The 19,199-nt window shown below is 37.9% G+C and overlaps 1 protein-coding gene across 1 annotated transcript in view; it reads left to right on the top strand.

Moving 5' to 3' along the window:
- LOC135218833 (proteasome activator complex subunit 3-like) overlaps positions 1-19,199 on the top strand; it is a 326,765-nt gene that overhangs the window by 38,255 nt on the left and 269,311 nt on the right. The window contains exon 2 of the mRNA XM_064255284.1: positions 161-218. Within this exon, the coding sequence (XP_064111354.1) occupies positions 161-218 (58 nt within the window). The remainder of the gene's footprint in view (positions 1-160; positions 219-19,199) is intronic.

The raw sequence follows: 19,199 nt of genomic DNA, 5'->3' as shown, positions 1-19,199 counted from the left end.
CAATGAGAAGGTTATGGATGGTTTTCAATAAAATTGTGAGAATATTATGGATGGTTCTCAATGAAATTGTCAGCTTTCTGATGGAATGAATAGGTATATTTCGTCTTGATATGGCTCCATCATTGTTCGTCTTGACATGACTCGGGACTTTTTCTCTCAGGTTGATGAGACGTCATGCTTTGGTTACCGCTGCTTTCTCCTCTCGGACTCCAGATACGGTAAGTGGACGTTATATTGATGCATGGATAGTTTTTTTTATTTATTTATTTTATTTTATTTTATTTTATTTATTTTTTTAGCTGCATATTTTGGTTTCGTTCGGAAAATAGTTTTCTGGCAGTTATATGTTTCATGACAGTTATATGTTTAATGTCAATTATATGTTTCATCTCTCATTATATGTTTCATGTCAAATATATATTTCATCTCTCATTATATGTTTCATGTCAGTTATATGTTTAATGTCAATTTTATATTTCATCTCTCATTATATATATCTTTCATCTTGCATTATATGTCTCACGTCAGTTATATTTTTCATGTCAGTTATGTTTCATATCTCATTATATGTTTCATCTCGCATTATAATTTTCATGTCAGTTATCAGTTATCAATTTCGGCGTCAGTGACTCCAAATTGCTTTAAAAAATCAAGTCAGTCAGAATTGTCAATTAATAGTAACTGATCCCTCTTTCTCCTTTTGCGTTTTCTTCCTTATTTGAAACTGTTGCTAAAGTATCGTGCGAATTATATTGTCCTTAATGAATTACGGTTTCTGCTTTGTTGGACTATAAATTTTTCTAGAGAATAGGTTATTCATTAACTGAATTGACGTACGAAATAAAGAGACAAAAAGGTTATTGACATACGAAACAAAAAATAAATAAATAGATAAATAAATAAATAAAAAAGAAATGTTATTTATGAATCCGGTTGACATACGAAACAAAAAACAGAGAGTTGTTTATGAACCGGATTGACAAAAAAAAAAAATAAATAAATAAATAAATAAAATAGAAAAACAGAAAACATAGGCACCAGCAAAACTTTAACCCGACCATTCTCTTCCCGGGGACGATCCAGGCACTTATTAACCTGACAGATTAAAGCAAGTAAAAACTGCAGAATGATAGCAACAACGGCTCGCATCGTTCCTGGCATTGTCCTATTTCGCTACAGGGTAGTTGGAATAAACTTTGCCGATTAACCCCCCTTCCAAGGTTCTGCAAACAACATCGAATCGTCTCTTTACAAGGCAATTAGCGTCTGCGATGCCCAGGAGTTTGGGCAGTTCTTTAATCGCCTGGCCCACGCTTTGAATTTGGTGCCGTTCGTTCCAGTGATTAGGGGTGAAAGAAGCGACGGCGGACGGACGGATTGAGACGACTGGGAAATTCTCGCCCTTAGCTCGAACTGCCTTTGTCTGAATTTGTGTGTGTGTGTGTGGTGTTTTTTTTTTTTTTTTTTTTTTCTCTCCCTTTAAGGAAATTGGGGACAGAGGACTGGGAGAACCAATTCGATCTGCTTGCGTTCCTTAACGCATTTTGATGCAGAAGATCACACGCTTCTATTATTTTTTTGGACTGAAGATGAACCCAGGGAAGGGTTCGAAAGCTATGTAGTGTTTTTAAATAAATACGCGAACTATTAGAATTTTTTTTTTTTTTTTTGCAGTCACACTCTTTATTAATTCTTTGGGACTGAAGATGAAACTAGGGAAGGGTTCAAAATCGAAAGCTATGTAAAGTGTTTTTGAATTATACACGAACTTTTAGAATTTTTTTTTTTTTTATTATTGTGGACCCCTTAGAACATTATATATATACTCTCGTGATAGTGAGTTTTTCCCAAACTTCATTATTATTATTATTATTATTATTATTATTATTATTATTATTATTATTATTATTATTATTATTGTTATTATTATTATTAGTTATTATTATTATTATTATTATTATATTATTATTCACAAAACGGACCATTCACTTGAATTTCTAGTGCAGAGGCAATGCATTACGACCCCAATATTATTTTCCTTACATTTTAATACATTTTTATCTATGTATTAATTCATTAGATAATTTATTTTTTCTTTTTCTTAACGAGCGAGATCTATTCTTTCTTATTTCCCCTTACCTCACTTACCTTACTCCTTCCCAGTGAACACCATAATATTCCTTTTGGAAGCTTGAATTTCAAGTCAGTGGCCCCTTTGGTGGGCTTGTTCCATATGGATAGGTTTCAGCTTCTGAATAATAATAATAATAATAATAATAATAATAATAATAATAATAATATAATAATAAATAATAATAATAATATGTTTTGTAAAAATGAATGCTGCTTCAGCACTATTAATCTTTAGAGAGTCTTCTCTGTCTTTCTGACGACGGCTTTCTCGAAGACTCTCACAAGATTAATAGTGCTGAAGCAGCAGTCATTTTTAACAAAACATGTCTACGAGAGGGTCTCTTTCCGAAATAATAATAATAAAATATAACAATAATAATAATAAAATAATGAATAATAATAATAATAATAATAATAATAATAATATCTTCATTATTTTTGATAAGTGATTTTACGTATTGCTTTTATAAAATGTTTAAGATTGAGGTTCCAATGCAGTATGGTATTAAACTCGGCCCTGAAGAACAGTGTTAATGCCACCGCCCTGCTTGTTTTACGTGTCAGGGGACTTAACAGAACTCATGCACATGCAATTTAATCGACTAAGTACCGAAACACGGTTACACAGTGAAAAAGAAAGGATTTATATATTCATTTATAATACATGTTTGTATGTGTGGCGGTAACCTGAGGAAAGAATTGGATATGGTGATGAAAATGGTATATAATATTTTTTGTGAGGACATCAAAACGTGCAGTTGTGTCATATTTACTTTTCGAAGCAGGGAAGATCTCGGCTGTGATAAATATATTGAATGTTTTATTAATAGTCTTCTCTCTTAGTTCCCTCACATCTGTGTTTTCACAACACGCAAGAAAGAGGAAGAGTAATTCCCCTAAAAGCATAGAAGAAATGGCGCCAAGCAATACGAAATCTGAAACGGTGCACTTTTAACTCTTCCCTTCTCCTCTCTCTCTCTCTCTCTCTCTCTCTCTCTCTCTCTCTCTCTCTCTCTCTCGGTGTCTGTGTGTAGTAATGGGTGTCCAGGGTGAGTGGGGGACGGTTTCCAATCTCTCTCTCTCTCTCTTTCTCTCTCGGTGTCTGTGTGTAGTAATGGGGATCCTGGGTGGGTGGTGGGGGGGCAGTTTCCAAGGGGGGTTCCCAAGGGGTGCGGTTGGGGGTGACAAGAAAGCTTTCTTCCTCGAAACCTTCTAGTTGCTCGCCGGTATAATAAAGAGGAACTGGATAAGTGCGCCCATAAAAGCGATTCAACTGCGCTGTATTGCTAACTTGGTCTTTCTATCCTTTATAAAGAGTTTGGACAATGACGTTATTGTTAGCGATGTTTTCCATTTTCACTCGCATTTTCTTAATAGCGTTACACCCCCTTCGGGCACAATGCAGTGAGGAACTCTTCTGCTCACAGAACTTGCTGAAGAAGCGAGCTATTTACGATTGGCTCTCAAATTGACAGTAGTTAAAAAAGTGAGCTATTTATCGATTTGCTCTGTCAAATTGACAATAGTTAAAAACGTGAGCCATTTACAATTGACTGTCAAATTGACAGTAGTTAAAAACGTGAGCTATTTACGATTGGCTCTGTCAAATTGACCGTAGTTGAAAAAAGTGAGCTATTTACGATAAGCTCGGTCAAATTGACCGTAGTTAAAAAAAAAGTGAGCTATTTGCGATTGGCTCGGTCAAATTGACGGTAGTTAAAAAAAGTGAGCTATTTACGATTGGCTCGGTCAAATTGACCGTAGTTAAAAAAAGTGAGCTATTTACGATTTGCTCGGTCAAATTGACAGTAGTTAAAAAAGTGAGTTATTTACGATTGGCTCTGTCAAATTGACAGTAGTTAAAAAAAGTGAGCTATTTACGATTGGCTCGGTCAAATTGACCGTAGTTAAAAAAAGTGAGCTATTTGCGATTGGCTCGGTCAAATTGACAGTAGTTAAAAAAAGTGAGCTATTTACGATTGGCTCGGTCAAATTGACCGTAGTTAAAAAAGTGAGTTATTTACGATTGGCTCTCAAATTGACAGTAGTTAAAAAAGTGAGTTATTTACGATTGGCTCTCAAATTGACAGTACTTAAAAAAGTGAGCTATTTACAATTGGCTCTGTCAAGACAGTAGTTAAAAAAGTGAGTGTCCAATTGACAGTAGTTAAGAAAGTGAGCTATTTACGATTGGCTCTGTCCAATTGACAGTAGTTAAGAAAGTGAGCTATTTACGATTGGCTCTGTCAAATTGACAGTAGTTAAAAATGTGAGCTAGTTACGATTGGCTCGGTCAAATTGACAGTAACTGTTTTTGATTTCTTAGTTTGATATGCTATGTTTTTAACAACATTACATCCTTTTGAATACAGAAATCGAAAGCCTCTCTTCCTGTGCCAAAACCCAGAAAAAATGAACGACTCACAAGTGGCCAGAGGTATTGATTTTTCCTCCTAGATTAAACTGTCTGCCAGACTGCGTCGTGTTAAGGCTTCGTCGAGATAATTAAATCAAATTAGTAGTATTTTTTACCATCCTCTGCCCTGCAGTGAGTATTGTTCCGTTGACCGAGAACTTCTGAAGGATCAAGGCTGGAACCAGTGTGTCGTTCACCCGGGAGGAATATTGATTACCGTGGAATCTGAATCGTCTCCTTGTAGTGGGGTTATGTGCTATGCACAAGACACTTAAAATTTTGAAGAATGAAAATAGATAGCAGTCAAACATTGAAACGATGAATAAAGTTTTTGGAGGAGCATATGTATGACACATACCAACAGCGCCTCAGTGGTGTGGTCGGTTTGGTCTTGGCCTGCCACTCGGTGGTTACGAGTCCGATTCTCGGGCATTTCATTGAGGGGTGAGAGATGTGTATTTCTGGGGATAGAAGTTCACTCTCGACGTGGTTCGGAAGTCACGTCAAGCCGTTGGTCCCGTTGCTGAATAACCACTGGTTCCTTGCAACGTAAAAACACCACATGTATGATACATACAAACGCTTAATACTTGAGTATTGTTGTACCAATGAAGTTGATGACCCATTTTTTCGATGCCCAACTGTGGGCATGATCGCTTCCGGTAGCTAGTTTTAGAGAATTAGAACCAACATACCCACAAATTTTAAATTGCTATGGGAGTCGTTTACTTCGTGTGCGGACAGAATGTCGAAGGACAGAGTGTCGAAGGACAGAGTGTCGAAGGACAGAATGTCGAAGGACAGAGTGTCGAAGGACAGAGTGTCGAACTGACAAACTATCGAACAGACAAAGTGTCGAACTGCCAGTGTCAAATGATAAAGCGAGAGAGGAGAGAGAGAGAGAGAGAGAGAGAGAGAGAGAGAGAGAGAGAGAGATAAAAGTATCCAATTGACTACGGACTGAAATTAGTTGTTATCAAATTAACCTTTAACTATATAACAATGTTTTCATTGATATATCCTTTACATATTGATTCTAGAGAGAAAGAGACAGAATAAAGTATCCAATTGTCAAATTAGTTATCAAAATTACATTCGATGTCATTCAAACAAAAGTAAAGTATTCAAAATTTTATTTATAAGGAAATATAAGATATGAAATAAAATGTATTGATGTTATTAAAAAAAACTTTTTTATCAAAGAATTACAATCATTCATCAATATTAGCCTAAAAGCATTAAAGTTGTTATTTATGTGAAAATATAAAAGTATGAAAATACAAATGCATTGATGTTTAAAAAAAACTTATCAGTAAAGAATTACAATTATTCATCAACATCAGCTTAAATAGATTAAGAATTGTATTTATGAAAAAAATATAAAATATGAAAATACAAATATATTAATGTATTAAAAAAAAGTTGCATATCATATTTTGTTTAAAGATTGTGAGCGATGGCTCTGAGATATTCTAATCCAAGATTGACGTCGTATGTATCAAAAAATACTTTTTAGTCTTAAGTTAAGGATAGCATATTTTTTATATTTTTTTCTTACATCTCTGCCTTGTCGAATTCGCTCTAGAATCATTATAGTACTGGCCTGCTCCATACGTAGTTTTCGTAAAAGGTTGTCCTCTGTAGGGTGGCAAATCTTCACTCTTCTATGAAATGCATTATGCCAACCTTCAACCTGAGTTATTGGTCCTAGCAAATCGTTTGCCACTCTTCGTCGTGAACTACCATAAGTCAATTTCATACAATGGCTTTTCTTTCTCCTTCCCCTCTGAACGATTCCTAGCCATGTAGCTTCAAAATATTGTAAAAAATTCTCCTATATTTCATCGGGTTTCTTCTCATCAAAAGTCTCCATTAACTTATTGAACAGAGCACAACATCACAGGAGGAACAAAATGCGAGGGCCTGTATTTGCTCTTGTATAATAAAAGCATTATTGCGCTCGTTATACCATGCCTGCAACCCAAGGGCTTGGATTTTCCTCCACAGACACGGCCCGAAGTGAAAAAAGCTTCCATAAATTGTAGCTTTCGGGAAAATCATCCTCATTTGGTTGATGGCCGAGCATTCAAAATCAGCAGTAATGGAAGCAGGATTTAATTGCTTTTCACGCAAAAACTCAAAAATAATGGAATAAGTAGTCTCATCTTTGTTATTGGTAATGCAGTACACTAATGGTAAAGTCATATTTTGATCAATAAGACCATGAATGGTATATAGTTATTTTCCATTAGGTTCCAACACAGAACCATCTTCTATTGGACCTCAAAGTGTTGACATTCTGGGTTGTTGAATATATTTTTACACCATTTTCATCTAATAATAAGAATGGCTCCCCCTCGTTATTACAGTCAAGTTTTCACCGCTAAAAGTTGAATTGCGAACTCTCCTTATTGTTCGAGCTAGAGATTTCTTTCTTGGAAGATTTCCAACTATAGAAACTTGAACATCGTTTGTGCACTGATTTATTATAGACGATGGAATTTCTTCAGAATGTTGAGCATTAATTTTAATTTTATCTATAACTTTTATAGCATCAATATGCGCACTGATGTGAATGCTCTGTAGCTTTGCAAATTGTTTCACCGTGCGTTATTGCTCTGCCGTTACAATAACGTCTTTTTTTCCCATTTCCAATAAATTCGTTCATTAATCACTTTATCGATCACGTATGCATAGCCTTCGTGTAGCAGTTTCTTTCCACCCATTTGACTTTTGATTATTTCCATTATGGAAAGGTTTGGTAGAATGGAAATTTGAATTGAAACGTTTGAATCTAGAAGGAAGTTAACTGGTGAGTGAAGCTCTAACAGAGTGCATACCGTATATATGTAAAGGATATATCAGTGTAAACAATGTTATATGGCTAAAGGTTGATAACAAGTAATTTCAGTCGTTAGACAATTTGGTACTTTATTCTCTCACTCTCTATCTTCGACTTTGTCATTGTCTGCTCGACACATTGTCAGTTCGACACATTGTCTGTTCGACACATTGTCCGTTCGACACTTTGTCCATTCGACACTTTATCCTTAGACACTCAGACCTAATACCTGTTTACTTCGCGGTTTAATCCACAAAGCCAGTGCCCATCGACTTGAGCTCCAGGTATACTGTCACGAGATTATAGTTATAATTCTTATCGTTATTATACGGCACTAACTAAAAATACCACCGTAGGGGGTTAGTACTGTTACTGCATCGTAAGGCAATTCTTAAGGTTCTTAAAACCTTACATATATATATATATATATAGATATATATATATAGTATATATAGATATATATATATATATAGTACATATACATATATATAAATATATATATACCATATATATTATAAATATACGTATATATAGTATATATATAGATATATATATATAATATCATATATCATATATATATATATATATATATATATATATATATATATATTATATATATAGATATATGAATAACTTGATCACGAATTATATAAAACTTGATGCTATGTATAAATAAAGGTTTTTGCCACGGAGGAAAAAATGAAAGGCGAGAGAGCCTTTCATTTTTTTCTTTTTTTCTCCGTGGCAAAAACCTTTATACATACAATACATATATATATATATATATATATATATATATATATATATATATATATATAATATAATATATATATTCATTCATTCAGTAAGAATGGCCCAAGTTAGGCAAGATACCCAAGTTAAACTCAACTTTTGCAGAAGAGAAAGTTTTTGTCTTTAGCAATATTATTGGATTTCTTTCTTGTGCGCTGCCCCGCTATATATATATATGCATCGTTGGAAAGGGCAGCAGGAAGGACATTGACTATGATACATAGTATCTGCGAGAGAGAGAGAGAGAGAGAGAGAGAGAGAGAGAGAGAGAGAGAGAGAGAGAGAAGTTAGTCAGTCAGCCAGTCAGTTCGTACTGGAATACAATTCGTTAGGAGTTGTCTGTCTCGTTTATCACTCTAGAAATAAGACTCTCTCTCTCTCTCTCTCTCTCTCTCTCTCTCTCTCTCTCTCTCTCTCTCTCTCTCTCTCTCTCTCTCTTTGGTATTCTCCTGGCACTCTTTATAAAGGAAGCTGGCGGAACTTCGTGAGCAAATACCACAAGTTAGATTGAATTTTTTTTTTCTTTTAGTATTTGTATACGATCTGGATGGTAATGCGCGTATGTTAATGGCCATATATATACGTATCGAATGACCTCTTAAATAAATTTAGGCAGCTAAATGACCAAACTCACATTTTCTCGAATAATTTTAAGCAGTATTATTATTTATTATTATTAGTTATTATATTATTATTATTATTATTATATTATCATTATTATTATTATTATTATTATTATTGTTGTTGTTGTTGTTGTTGTTGTTGTTGTTGTTGTTGTTATTGTAATCACAGTCATCCTATTCGACTGGGTGTTATTTATAGTGTGGGGGAGTTCCGGGTTGCATCCTGCCTCCATTAGGAGTCCATCACCTCTCTCACTATGTGTATGCTGTTTCTAGGAGCACACTCTTTTGCATGAGTTATTATTATTATTGTTATATTATTATTATTATTATATTATTATTATTATTATTATTATTATTATTATTATATATTATATTATTATTATTATTATTATTATTATTATATTATTATTATTATTATTCAGAGGATAAACCTATTCATGTGGAACAAGCCCACCAAAGGGGCCACTGACTTCAAATTCAAGCATCCAAAGAATATTATGGCGTTTGTTAGGAAGAATTTAGAGGAAGTAAAGGGAAATACAGAAAGAAGTGATCCCACTTATCAAAAAAAGTGAAAGTAATAAACTAATACATTGATAAAAAAGGCATTAAAATGCGTGGCTTCCACAAGTTTACTTAGTAGTGTCCTTTGTGGGTATCATCATTTGTAGGACTCCTGAGATCATCATCGTCTCTATACAGGACTCCTGAGAAACGTTCCGTTGTGCTCCTGGCCTGGGAGAATCTCGGTAAAGTCTGACTCGTCTCAAAATAGAAAGCGTAATCCAAGATTTCCATCTTCCCAATTTGAGATCTGTCTCAGTTGATAGTGGAACATCTGTTTCATTACTCCCTCCCATTTTTAGTAGTGTTTCTCAGTGTTCTATTGCATAACAATTTCCCTAGGGACTTCTAGTCCTTTATATGAATATAAGATTCAACCGTATGATACATTACTGTTGTTTTGTCAGGGTGGCCATTTGGTGGGCTTCTTCCATACGAATAAGGTTCATCTTCTGAATAATGATAATATTAATTAGAATGAACACTCATTTCATTGCAAGATGGGTCTCTGCTAATACAAACTCTTTTTTTTTTTTTTTTTTGGGTTCTTTACTCACTTCTTCCTAAGATCAGACAAATTGTGTTGGCAACTGTGCAGAGCTAGACCCACCACAGTCACATTTACGCAATGGAGTATATAGTACATTGACCAGTTCTGCAAAACGAAACCCCTTCCAGCCTCAAGAACACCCGAGGACACGCAATCGTCCGTTTTATTATTATTTTTTCCAGTGAACACCTACAATGTACGCAATTTGGAGAGAAAAAAAATCTGGAAGGGATAAAAAATCTGGGACGGATCAAAATAAAATCTGGGACGGAACAAAATAAAATCTGGAACGGAACAAAATAAAATAAAAAACTGAACAAAATAAAAACGGAACGGAAAAAAAAATCTGGACGGAACAAAAAAAAAATCTGGAAGAAAAAAAATCTGGGACGGAACAATAAAAAAAATCTGTGTTGGAAAATAATGGGACGGAACCAATAAAAAAAAAGAAAAAAAAAAAAAAAAGAAAAAAAAAAAAAAAAGGAAATCTGGGGCGAAAAAAAATCTGAGACTGAAAAAAAAAGAAAAAAAACAAAAAAAAAAACCTGGACGGAGCAAGGTAGCGAAAATTTTACATTTGGAGCGATCCCCCCCCCCCCCCCCCACCCCACCCCCCCCCCCCCCCCACCCCCATCCCCTCCCCACACACACACCCGAAAAACAGTTATCTCACTTTCCACCCACGTCGCCCTCCGGGCAATGGTTGGGCGTCGCCGGAGACATTGGCAATTGTGGCCGAAAATCCCCGAATTCTCTCTCTCTCTCTCTCTCTCTCTCTCTCTCTCTCTCTCTCTCTCTCTCTCTCTCTCTCTCTCGCCTCCACAATGGCCGACAGATTCTCCCTCTCCCAATTCGTGGCCCGGTTATTTTGATTGTACTTTCTGTGGATGGCATCTCTGGTGCTACTGGAAAAGATTCTATTGGAAATTAGTGCTTGTTTTGCGGATGTACCCTTTTTTATTTCTGGTCACGGATTCTCTCTCTCTCTCTCTCTCTCTCTCTCTCCCATCTCTCTATCCTCGTTCTCTCTCTCTCTCTGATGTTATTTTGCACGATCTCAGTATCGTGCCATTTCTGTCTTATTTAAAAAAAACCAAAATTATGTGTGTATGTATGTGAGTGTGTTATCATCTTACGTGATTTATATCATGTCCTCTACAATTTTAATTAGGTATGTTTGTTTATGTGTAAATTTTCATGATGTTTATTTCACACTTTCTGGCTTATTCGTCTCTCTCTCTCTCTCTCTCTCTCTCTCTCTCTCTCTCTCTCTCTCTCTCTCTCTCTCTGTCATTTTAGGGTGGTTTACCCTCATCGCTCAACCGGAACTCACATCTTACCCAACCAGGCTTATTCTCTTTCCACAATAACCGAAAGTCAACATGAAATACAGGCTACTCACGGCAGGGTGTTGCAACATAAGCAGTCTAGGGCTATATCCCTTTGCGATTTGTGTTTAGCAACGAATGCTTATTACATATGAAATCTTAGATGAAGCTACATACGGAAATGGGCGTCAAATCTCTCTTGACGGTTTTGGAAGCAGGCGCCGCGGTAGGCTCTCGGGCAGTGGTCATGATGGAGAGTCATATATATCGTTGCTGTATGGTTATCATAGATCTCCCTCGGGTTGCGTTTTCCCCGAGATGTAATAACCGGGTACCGAGACCTATCCGAGAAAAAAAAAAAATGGACGCCATATCTTAAAAATTAACCAGAAAATTTTCTTGAAGGTCATCTCATTGTGTTTCCAACACCCAAGTTACCGTAGGGGTTCTAATCTAACATAACCTGATCTAACCTAACCTAACCTAACCCATCTTAAACTAACCTAACCTAACCCATCTTAACCTAACCTAACCTAACCCCAACCCAACCTAACCTAACCTAACATAACCCATCCTTACCTAATCCAATCTAACCTAACATAACCCATCCTCACCTAACCCAACCTAACCTAACATAACCCATCCTTACCTAACCCAACCTAACCTAACATAACCCAACCTTACCTAACCCCAACTCAGCCTAACCTAACCCCAATCGAACGTAACCGAATGTAACCCTACCTAACATAACCCAACCTTACCTAACCCCAACTCAACCTAACCTAACCTAACATATCCTAACATAACCTAACCTAACCTAACCTAACCTAACCCCAACCCAACCCAACCTGACCTAACCTAACCCAACTCATCCTAACCTAACGTAACCCAACCTTACCTTACCTAACCCCAACCCAACCTAACCTAACCTAACCTAATCTAACATAACTCAACCTTAAAATCCTTACAATCTAATCTAACATAAACCCACTAACCTAACCTAACCTAACCTAACCTAGGGGCATTGCAAACAAAACCTGGGCTAGTGCATTGCTAACAGACCATCTCGGAAGGGTTTTTTTTTTTTCCATCTGTTGACGGTACCGGAATACTGGCTCTCTTCCATTGTGACATTGGTATGGTATGAATGATTGAAATACAATGAATGCAATACTTTGTCGAAGAGGTTCTGTTCATGGCAGTGAATTCTTACTGGCTGAATTGGAGATTAGCAATGTTTCTCACAAAACTTTTAAAAAACAAAATAGAGGAATTAGTATTACGAATGAAAGTAACCGCTAAGACTGCAAAACTGGCAGATTGTTTTGCTAGTCTCCCACGCCCCCCCCCCCCCCCCCCCCTCCTCCCCCTCCCCCCCTCCCCCTCCCCCTCCATCCCCCTCCTCCCCCGAGAAACGGAAAGAGATGGTGTCGCTATCGCAGTATATCTAATAACGCTGCTGATACATTCTCCGGGCCGTATATAACTGTCGAGTGACATTCCGCTAATATATGTAGCCCTGTGCTGACAGGGATGCTTCCTCTCTCTCTCTCCTTTTCTCTCTCGGAAGAATGCCGAAAGGACGATGCGATATTGTGCTTTTACTATTCAATTTGTTTCGTGATGCCCGATTCTGAGTCCTCTCTCTCTCTCTCTCTCTCTCTCTCTCTCTCTCTCTCTCTCTCTCTCTCTCTCTTATCACTATTTTGGTACAGCACAATGCTATTGTTTCGTGATGTATTTTAGGATCTCTCTCTCTCTCTCTCTCTCTCTCTCTCTCTCTCTCTCTCTCTGTTATCATTGTTATGCTACGGCACAATGCTATTCAGCTTTGTTTCGTGATGGATTTCGGACTCTCTCTCTCTCTCTCTCTCTCTCTCTCTCTGCTACAGTGCAATAAAAATACATTAAATATTTCTTTCCCACTGAACGATTCTTATACTTCCCTCACCTCCAAGAGAAATGATATTTTTACCCGTGTCTTTGTTTCTTTGCTTATTCACAAGTTATGTCGAGAAGTTATCGGTGGCAAAGTTGATTATATAGACTTCGAGATGAATCCAGATTACGGAAAACTTTTATTTTTTTACGAGTAGGTGTGTAGGGGACACGTTCCTTGTTGGTGATCTCTATTTCATGTTGTTTTTTCTTATTCGGGTTCACGTGGGAAGTTGTGCTAATTTTGAAACCCAGATATGTAATATTATATATACTAGCAATTTACCAATCCTTACTAAAAGCATATTCATCTGCTGCTTCATATAATTGACTCGCTAGTGTTTTTTTTTTTTTTAACAATTATGTATGATAAATTCATAAAGTAACTAAGTCTACGGGCATAATCAGCCCCGTTTCACGGGTAGAACCCGGGAATCCTTCTCACCCCCACCCCCTTCGGAGGGGTGGTGGTGGGGGAGGTAGGATAAAACCCCATTATAAACCATCTTAGGGGTCTCCACTATAACCGTGCCAAGTTTCATGCCCTTCGGACCAGCCGTTTGGCCGTGATTAAATGACAGACGGACGGTGAGACATAACACCCATTATAGTATAGAAAGGTTTGTGTGTGTGTGTGTGTGTGTGTTACGTAGAAAGAGTGATACATTAAGAACCTGAAGAAATATTCACTTGTGGGGTATAGAAAATCTCACTGTATGCTTTGATGAGCCCAATTGGTCGAGATTGCCTAGTTGGCCGTGTCTGTTAAGGCAAGTTAACAAAATCAGTGGTTAAAATATAACCCAGGGTTAGTATTTCTTCAGAATATCCGTTAATATTATTTGGGACTTCTCTTAGGTACGCATTGCTTTCCTGTGTTCATAAAGGCTTTTCATTTTTTTTAATTTTCATATTCCAGTTGTTGAACTGCCCTTCCCTTCCTCCCCCGTGGCCGGGTAGTGCCATCAGTGCACCTCACATGGTGCGCTGTAGGCATTACTTATGATGTCTTCCTAGCGTCCGTTCGGCCCTTAGCTGCGACGTCCCTCATTCCTTTTACTGTACTCCCTTCATATTCTCTTTCAGCTGACTTTCCACCCTCTCTAACGATTGTTTCATAGTGCAACTGCTTTGAGGTTTTCCTTCTGACACACCTTTCAGACCTTTCTCGCTGACAGTTTCCCTTTGAGCGCTGAATGACCTCGTAGGTTCCAGCGCTTGGCTTTGGCCTAAAGATGGCCTTTACCTGCTGTAGTGAGCACATACCACCTCAGAATTAGATATAAATAATAATAAAAAAAGAGAGCTCTACCTCTGAATCCTGATTCATAGTAAATTTTGATCAACTACTCCTCGGAAACCAAGGAAAGCACACAGGACATTAATCCACCACGCACCAGCATCGACAGTGCAGCGTCTATTCAATGCGTTGCCAGCTCATCTGAGGAATATATCAGGAGCGAGCGTAGATGTGTTTAAGAATAAGCTCGACAAATATCTAAGCTGCATCCCAGACCATCCAAGATTGGAAGATGCAAAATATACCGGAAGATGCATTAGCAATTCTCTGGTAGACATTAGAGGTTTCTCCACTGAGAGACCTGGAGCAACCCGAACGAACTGTAAGGTCTGTATGGCCCACTTCTCTCCTCCTAACTCCTGCAAAATCTAGCCAGGACTTTTTGAATGATCCTTTTTGAAAAACCAACAGGCGTCAGTGAATGTATCACCTCTGCCAAACGACGTACCACCTCAGTGGCTGTAGTTTGGATGTCCTTCCGAGTAGTACACATTTTCCAATTATAGTATTCAGTGATAGCACGGAAACTTCGCTTTTGGGTTTTGTTTATGTATATATAATAATATATTTTTTTTTTAATTTTTATTTTTAATTATTTATCTATTTTTTTATTTTTTATTTTATTTTGTTTTTAATTTTTATTTTTTCATTTTACTTTTTTTTTTATTTTATTCCCCCATTTTTATTCAATTTTGGATTTTTGATGTTTAATTGAATTTATTTTTTTTATTGTATTTATTTTTTAGTTATTTTTATTTAGTATTTATTTTTTTTAGTTTATTTATTTATTTTATTTTATTATTTATTTATATTTCTATTTTATTTATTTATTTTTTTATTTGTTATCTATTTATTTCATTTATTTACTTTTTCAATTATTTTTTTTTTTATTTATTTTACATATATCCAGCTTTAAGCTATACTCTCTTATGCCTCCAATCTCACGTTCATCGACCTCTTCTTGAGCTATGCAAATAAATCAAAACACACACACACACACACACGTACACACACTTCCAGCAACAACAACAGCGAAGTTCACTAACCCAACGATATAGACAGCCAGACAGACAGACAGACAGACTGCCATCGTCAAAGCCAAAAGAGAGAAATAAATGGGTAAGTGATGAAGCGAAAAGCGCTCGGAATCTCCTCTCGTGTAGTTGCTGTGAGCGATATCTTTTTTGCGTCGGCCAAGCCCCCTCATCCCCCCACCCCCCCCCCACCCCCCCCCCCCCCCCCCCCCCATGAAATATGGAATGCTATCGTGCGTTAACGTCGGCAGATATAGAAACGATATATAGAAGTCGGTTCGAGTAATGTTTCGAAAAGAGAGCCGGTGATAGAGAATTTTTTTTGTGGACGTGTCGTAGGATATAATTCACACTATATTTATTTTTCTATATATATATATATATATATATATTATATATATATATATATATATATATAATACGTAAATAAATTCTTCTGTTAAAACAGGTCTATGTCTCCAAGTATAAAAGGCCCATTGGAACACTGGTTTAAAGTCAAGGACTATATTTGTGTGCCTATTTACATACGTATATGTAATTCCAAGCGAACACCATAAGTATCATGCATGAAGCATGCACAAAATGCACAAAAGAAGCACCTTTTGCCTCCCACAAAGATGAATCAGAGCGATGAGTGAATATGTATATATATAATTATATATTATATTTACATATATGTAAATCCAAGGAGAATTAAACCGCCAAATTGATGGTGTACCCATGTGTTCTTCACCCTGGGCATTCTTAGGGCGAATTCATATATAGCGAATTAAATGGGGCACTGCTTTTAATAACCACGAGAAACCAGAAATCTGTCCAAGAGACATCGACAACAAACGACAGGCAGGCAAGATATTGAGATGTTAAAAGACATCTTATCAGAAACATTCGCACTAGACTTAACCATACGTAGAACGTAGCTTAGACCAGAAACCAGCAAATATAACACAAAGGTATACAAAAAGGCTACCAACATTGGGGCGCTGTCTGAACGCGCGAGGTGAATGCCCCGAGGCCTATAAACGAATCGGTAATCCGCTCATATGTACGACAATCCTGGTAACAGACAGGATTCATCATCTACTCACGAACAACGGATTTGAGGATAATGTGATACAATCAAATACGCAAGTGTTTTGACCGACACTACAAGCAAGACGCCCCCGCACGCCAACGTGACCAGAAGATAGGACAACAGGAAATATATTGCTACCAAACTAAGTTTAACAACGAATGTAACAACAGCAGCAACATGGTCAAGAACATTATTATGATGAACGTCAAACCACGAACCCCTTACATAAATATACGGGTATACTGCAAACCTGCTTAATGACATCACTAAATGGACACCCACGCCGAGGGAGATGACTACCAATATAGTTTATGAATTTATGTGCTTCCTCCGAGGAGGAATGTAGTCCTTCAAAGAGAAAATTACAGTGGTAGGCCCTCAGACGGTGATTACTATAGTAGATCCACATCAACCGTGAATTAGATATCTAGGCCCGTCCCTTACTACGCTCCTGATTGGCTGTTGATAAGCCAATCGCAGGGCTGGAAGCTCCCAGTCTCTCGAGGGAGTTCACGCAGGCGGGATGTATGTTCCATATCTCTTGAGATACTTTTGAAGGCGTATCCCTCAGGAAAGGTGGAACATACTACATCCTGCCTATGTGAACTCTCTCTCGAGACTGAAAGTTTCCAGCCCTGTGATTGGCTTATTAACAGCCAATCAGGAGTGTAGTAAAGGATGGGCCTAGATATCAAATGGACGCTTGATGTGAATCTACTATAGCACACACACGCACACAAGCACACGAAGTGCCCGTGCCAAACCAACTTAATCTCAAAACCAACGAACAGCCATTCATGTTTCTCTTTGCATCGCTATTTTTCGCTCACAACAGCAATTACGTCGGGTATTCTAAAGAGCTTGATGTCATCATCGTGATATGTTAGAAGAGCAATGGTGCGGTGTAAGTCTGTCCCGAATTTGGACCGGGCTTCGGGTATTTTGAGTCGTTCCGGTGCAGGCTTTCTTTCTTTCCCGCCGTCACCATCATCCTTTTAGCAATCCGCCACGTTATGGATGCTGAATGCTGCAGAGTCTAAAATGACAACCGGGGCAGAGCAAAGAAAGAGCGGCGATGCATCAGGAGGAAGCGGAGTAAGAATGAGAAATGACTTCAAGTAGTCATAAACAGGCCTTTAGTCTCATGACGACGAAACGTCTCTCCGACGGGAACCATCGAAGCAAGAACTCTCTCTAACAACCGAACAAAGAGGGCCATTTAAAAATACAAAAGGGGACGTCCTTGAGAGAGGGAGAGAGAGAGAGAGAGACGACGACGAGCATTCAGCGCCGTCAGGAGAGGCGAAGGATACTTAAACCGAGGCAGGAAGGATCCATTGGAGTCTCTCTCTCTCTCTCTCTCTCTCTGTTATCATTATTTTGTTACAGCTCAATGCTATTCAGTTTGTTTTGTGATGCATTTTGGAGTTTCTCTCTCTCTCTCTCTCTCTCTCTCTCTCTCTCTCTCTCTCTCTCTCGTAGAACCTCTGTAGAGGCCGTGACAAGCGGAGAACTCAGATGGGAAATAGGACAGAGATGGGGCCTTGCTTTTAGGAGCCGTAGAGCGATGACAAATGCAGTTCGCTCGCTTCCCCCCCCCCCCTCCCCCTTCATCTTTTCTGTGATTTCCTTTCGACTTTTTAAGTGTTATTTCGTTCTCGTTTGAAAAGCGCGCGAGGTTACGCTTTTCAATTTTCATTTGTTTCTCACGTTGATCATCTTCAGTTCGGTTTCTTTATTAGTCGTATTTTACTGAACCGAATTTACTTTTACCTCTTCCCGAGATTGTCGTCAACGGAGGCCGCTGTTTTTGGGGGTTTCTCATTTATTTCCCTCTCCATCCTCTTTTTATCTTTTCGCAGTTTCTTACCCACCAGATCTGCTTCCACCCTGCAGTCTCTTCTTCTTCTTCTTCTTCTTCTTCTTCTTCTTCTTCTTCTTCTTCGTTTCTCAGTGCCCCAGCTCGAGCTGTGGATGGAAAGAAATGATTGGAAGAAAAGATTCCCCCTCAGATAGAAGCTTCTCTTTCACCCACTTTATGTTACCTCCTCCTCCTCCCTCCTATCTTTTCCCCCATCTCTCTCTCTCTCTCTCTCTCTCTCTCTCTCTCATTCCATTGCTTACCCTCATCATCGCGTTTCGACTTTGCCCATCCATTCACTCAGTATTCTCCTCTCCTTTTCCCGTCCTTACATTTTGGGTCCTCTGAGTCGAATTTATGAAAGAGCGAAAACTGCCTCCTTTTGCTGCCCGGTATCGTCACGAAGTCGCGCCCGAAGGAGGAAAAAAAAAATGTATACCGGAGAAGCGGAAATGCAAAAGATTAAATATGGGAGAAGAGTCTCTCTCTCTCTCCTCTCTCTCTCTCTCTCTCGTTTGATTTACTCAAGAGGGCGCATTGGAAATGGTCTTGCAATTGATTAAGTATGGAAGAGAAATTCTCTCTCTCTCTCTCTCTCTCTCTTGGTTTACTGAAGAGGACGAATTGGAAATGGTCTTACAAAAGATTAAGTATGGGAGAGGAGTCTCTCTCTCTCTCTCTCTCTCCTCTCTCTCTCTCTCTCTCTCGTTTGATTTACTCAAGAGGGCGCATTGGAAATG

This window comes from Macrobrachium nipponense, chromosome 19, assembly GCF_015104395.2.
Source record: "Macrobrachium nipponense isolate FS-2020 chromosome 19, ASM1510439v2, whole genome shotgun sequence".
NCBI lineage: Eukaryota > Metazoa > Arthropoda > Malacostraca > Decapoda > Palaemonidae > Macrobrachium > Macrobrachium nipponense.
The sequence above is the reverse complement of the archived record's forward strand: the minus strand, read 5'-3'. Positions and strand labels throughout refer to the sequence as shown.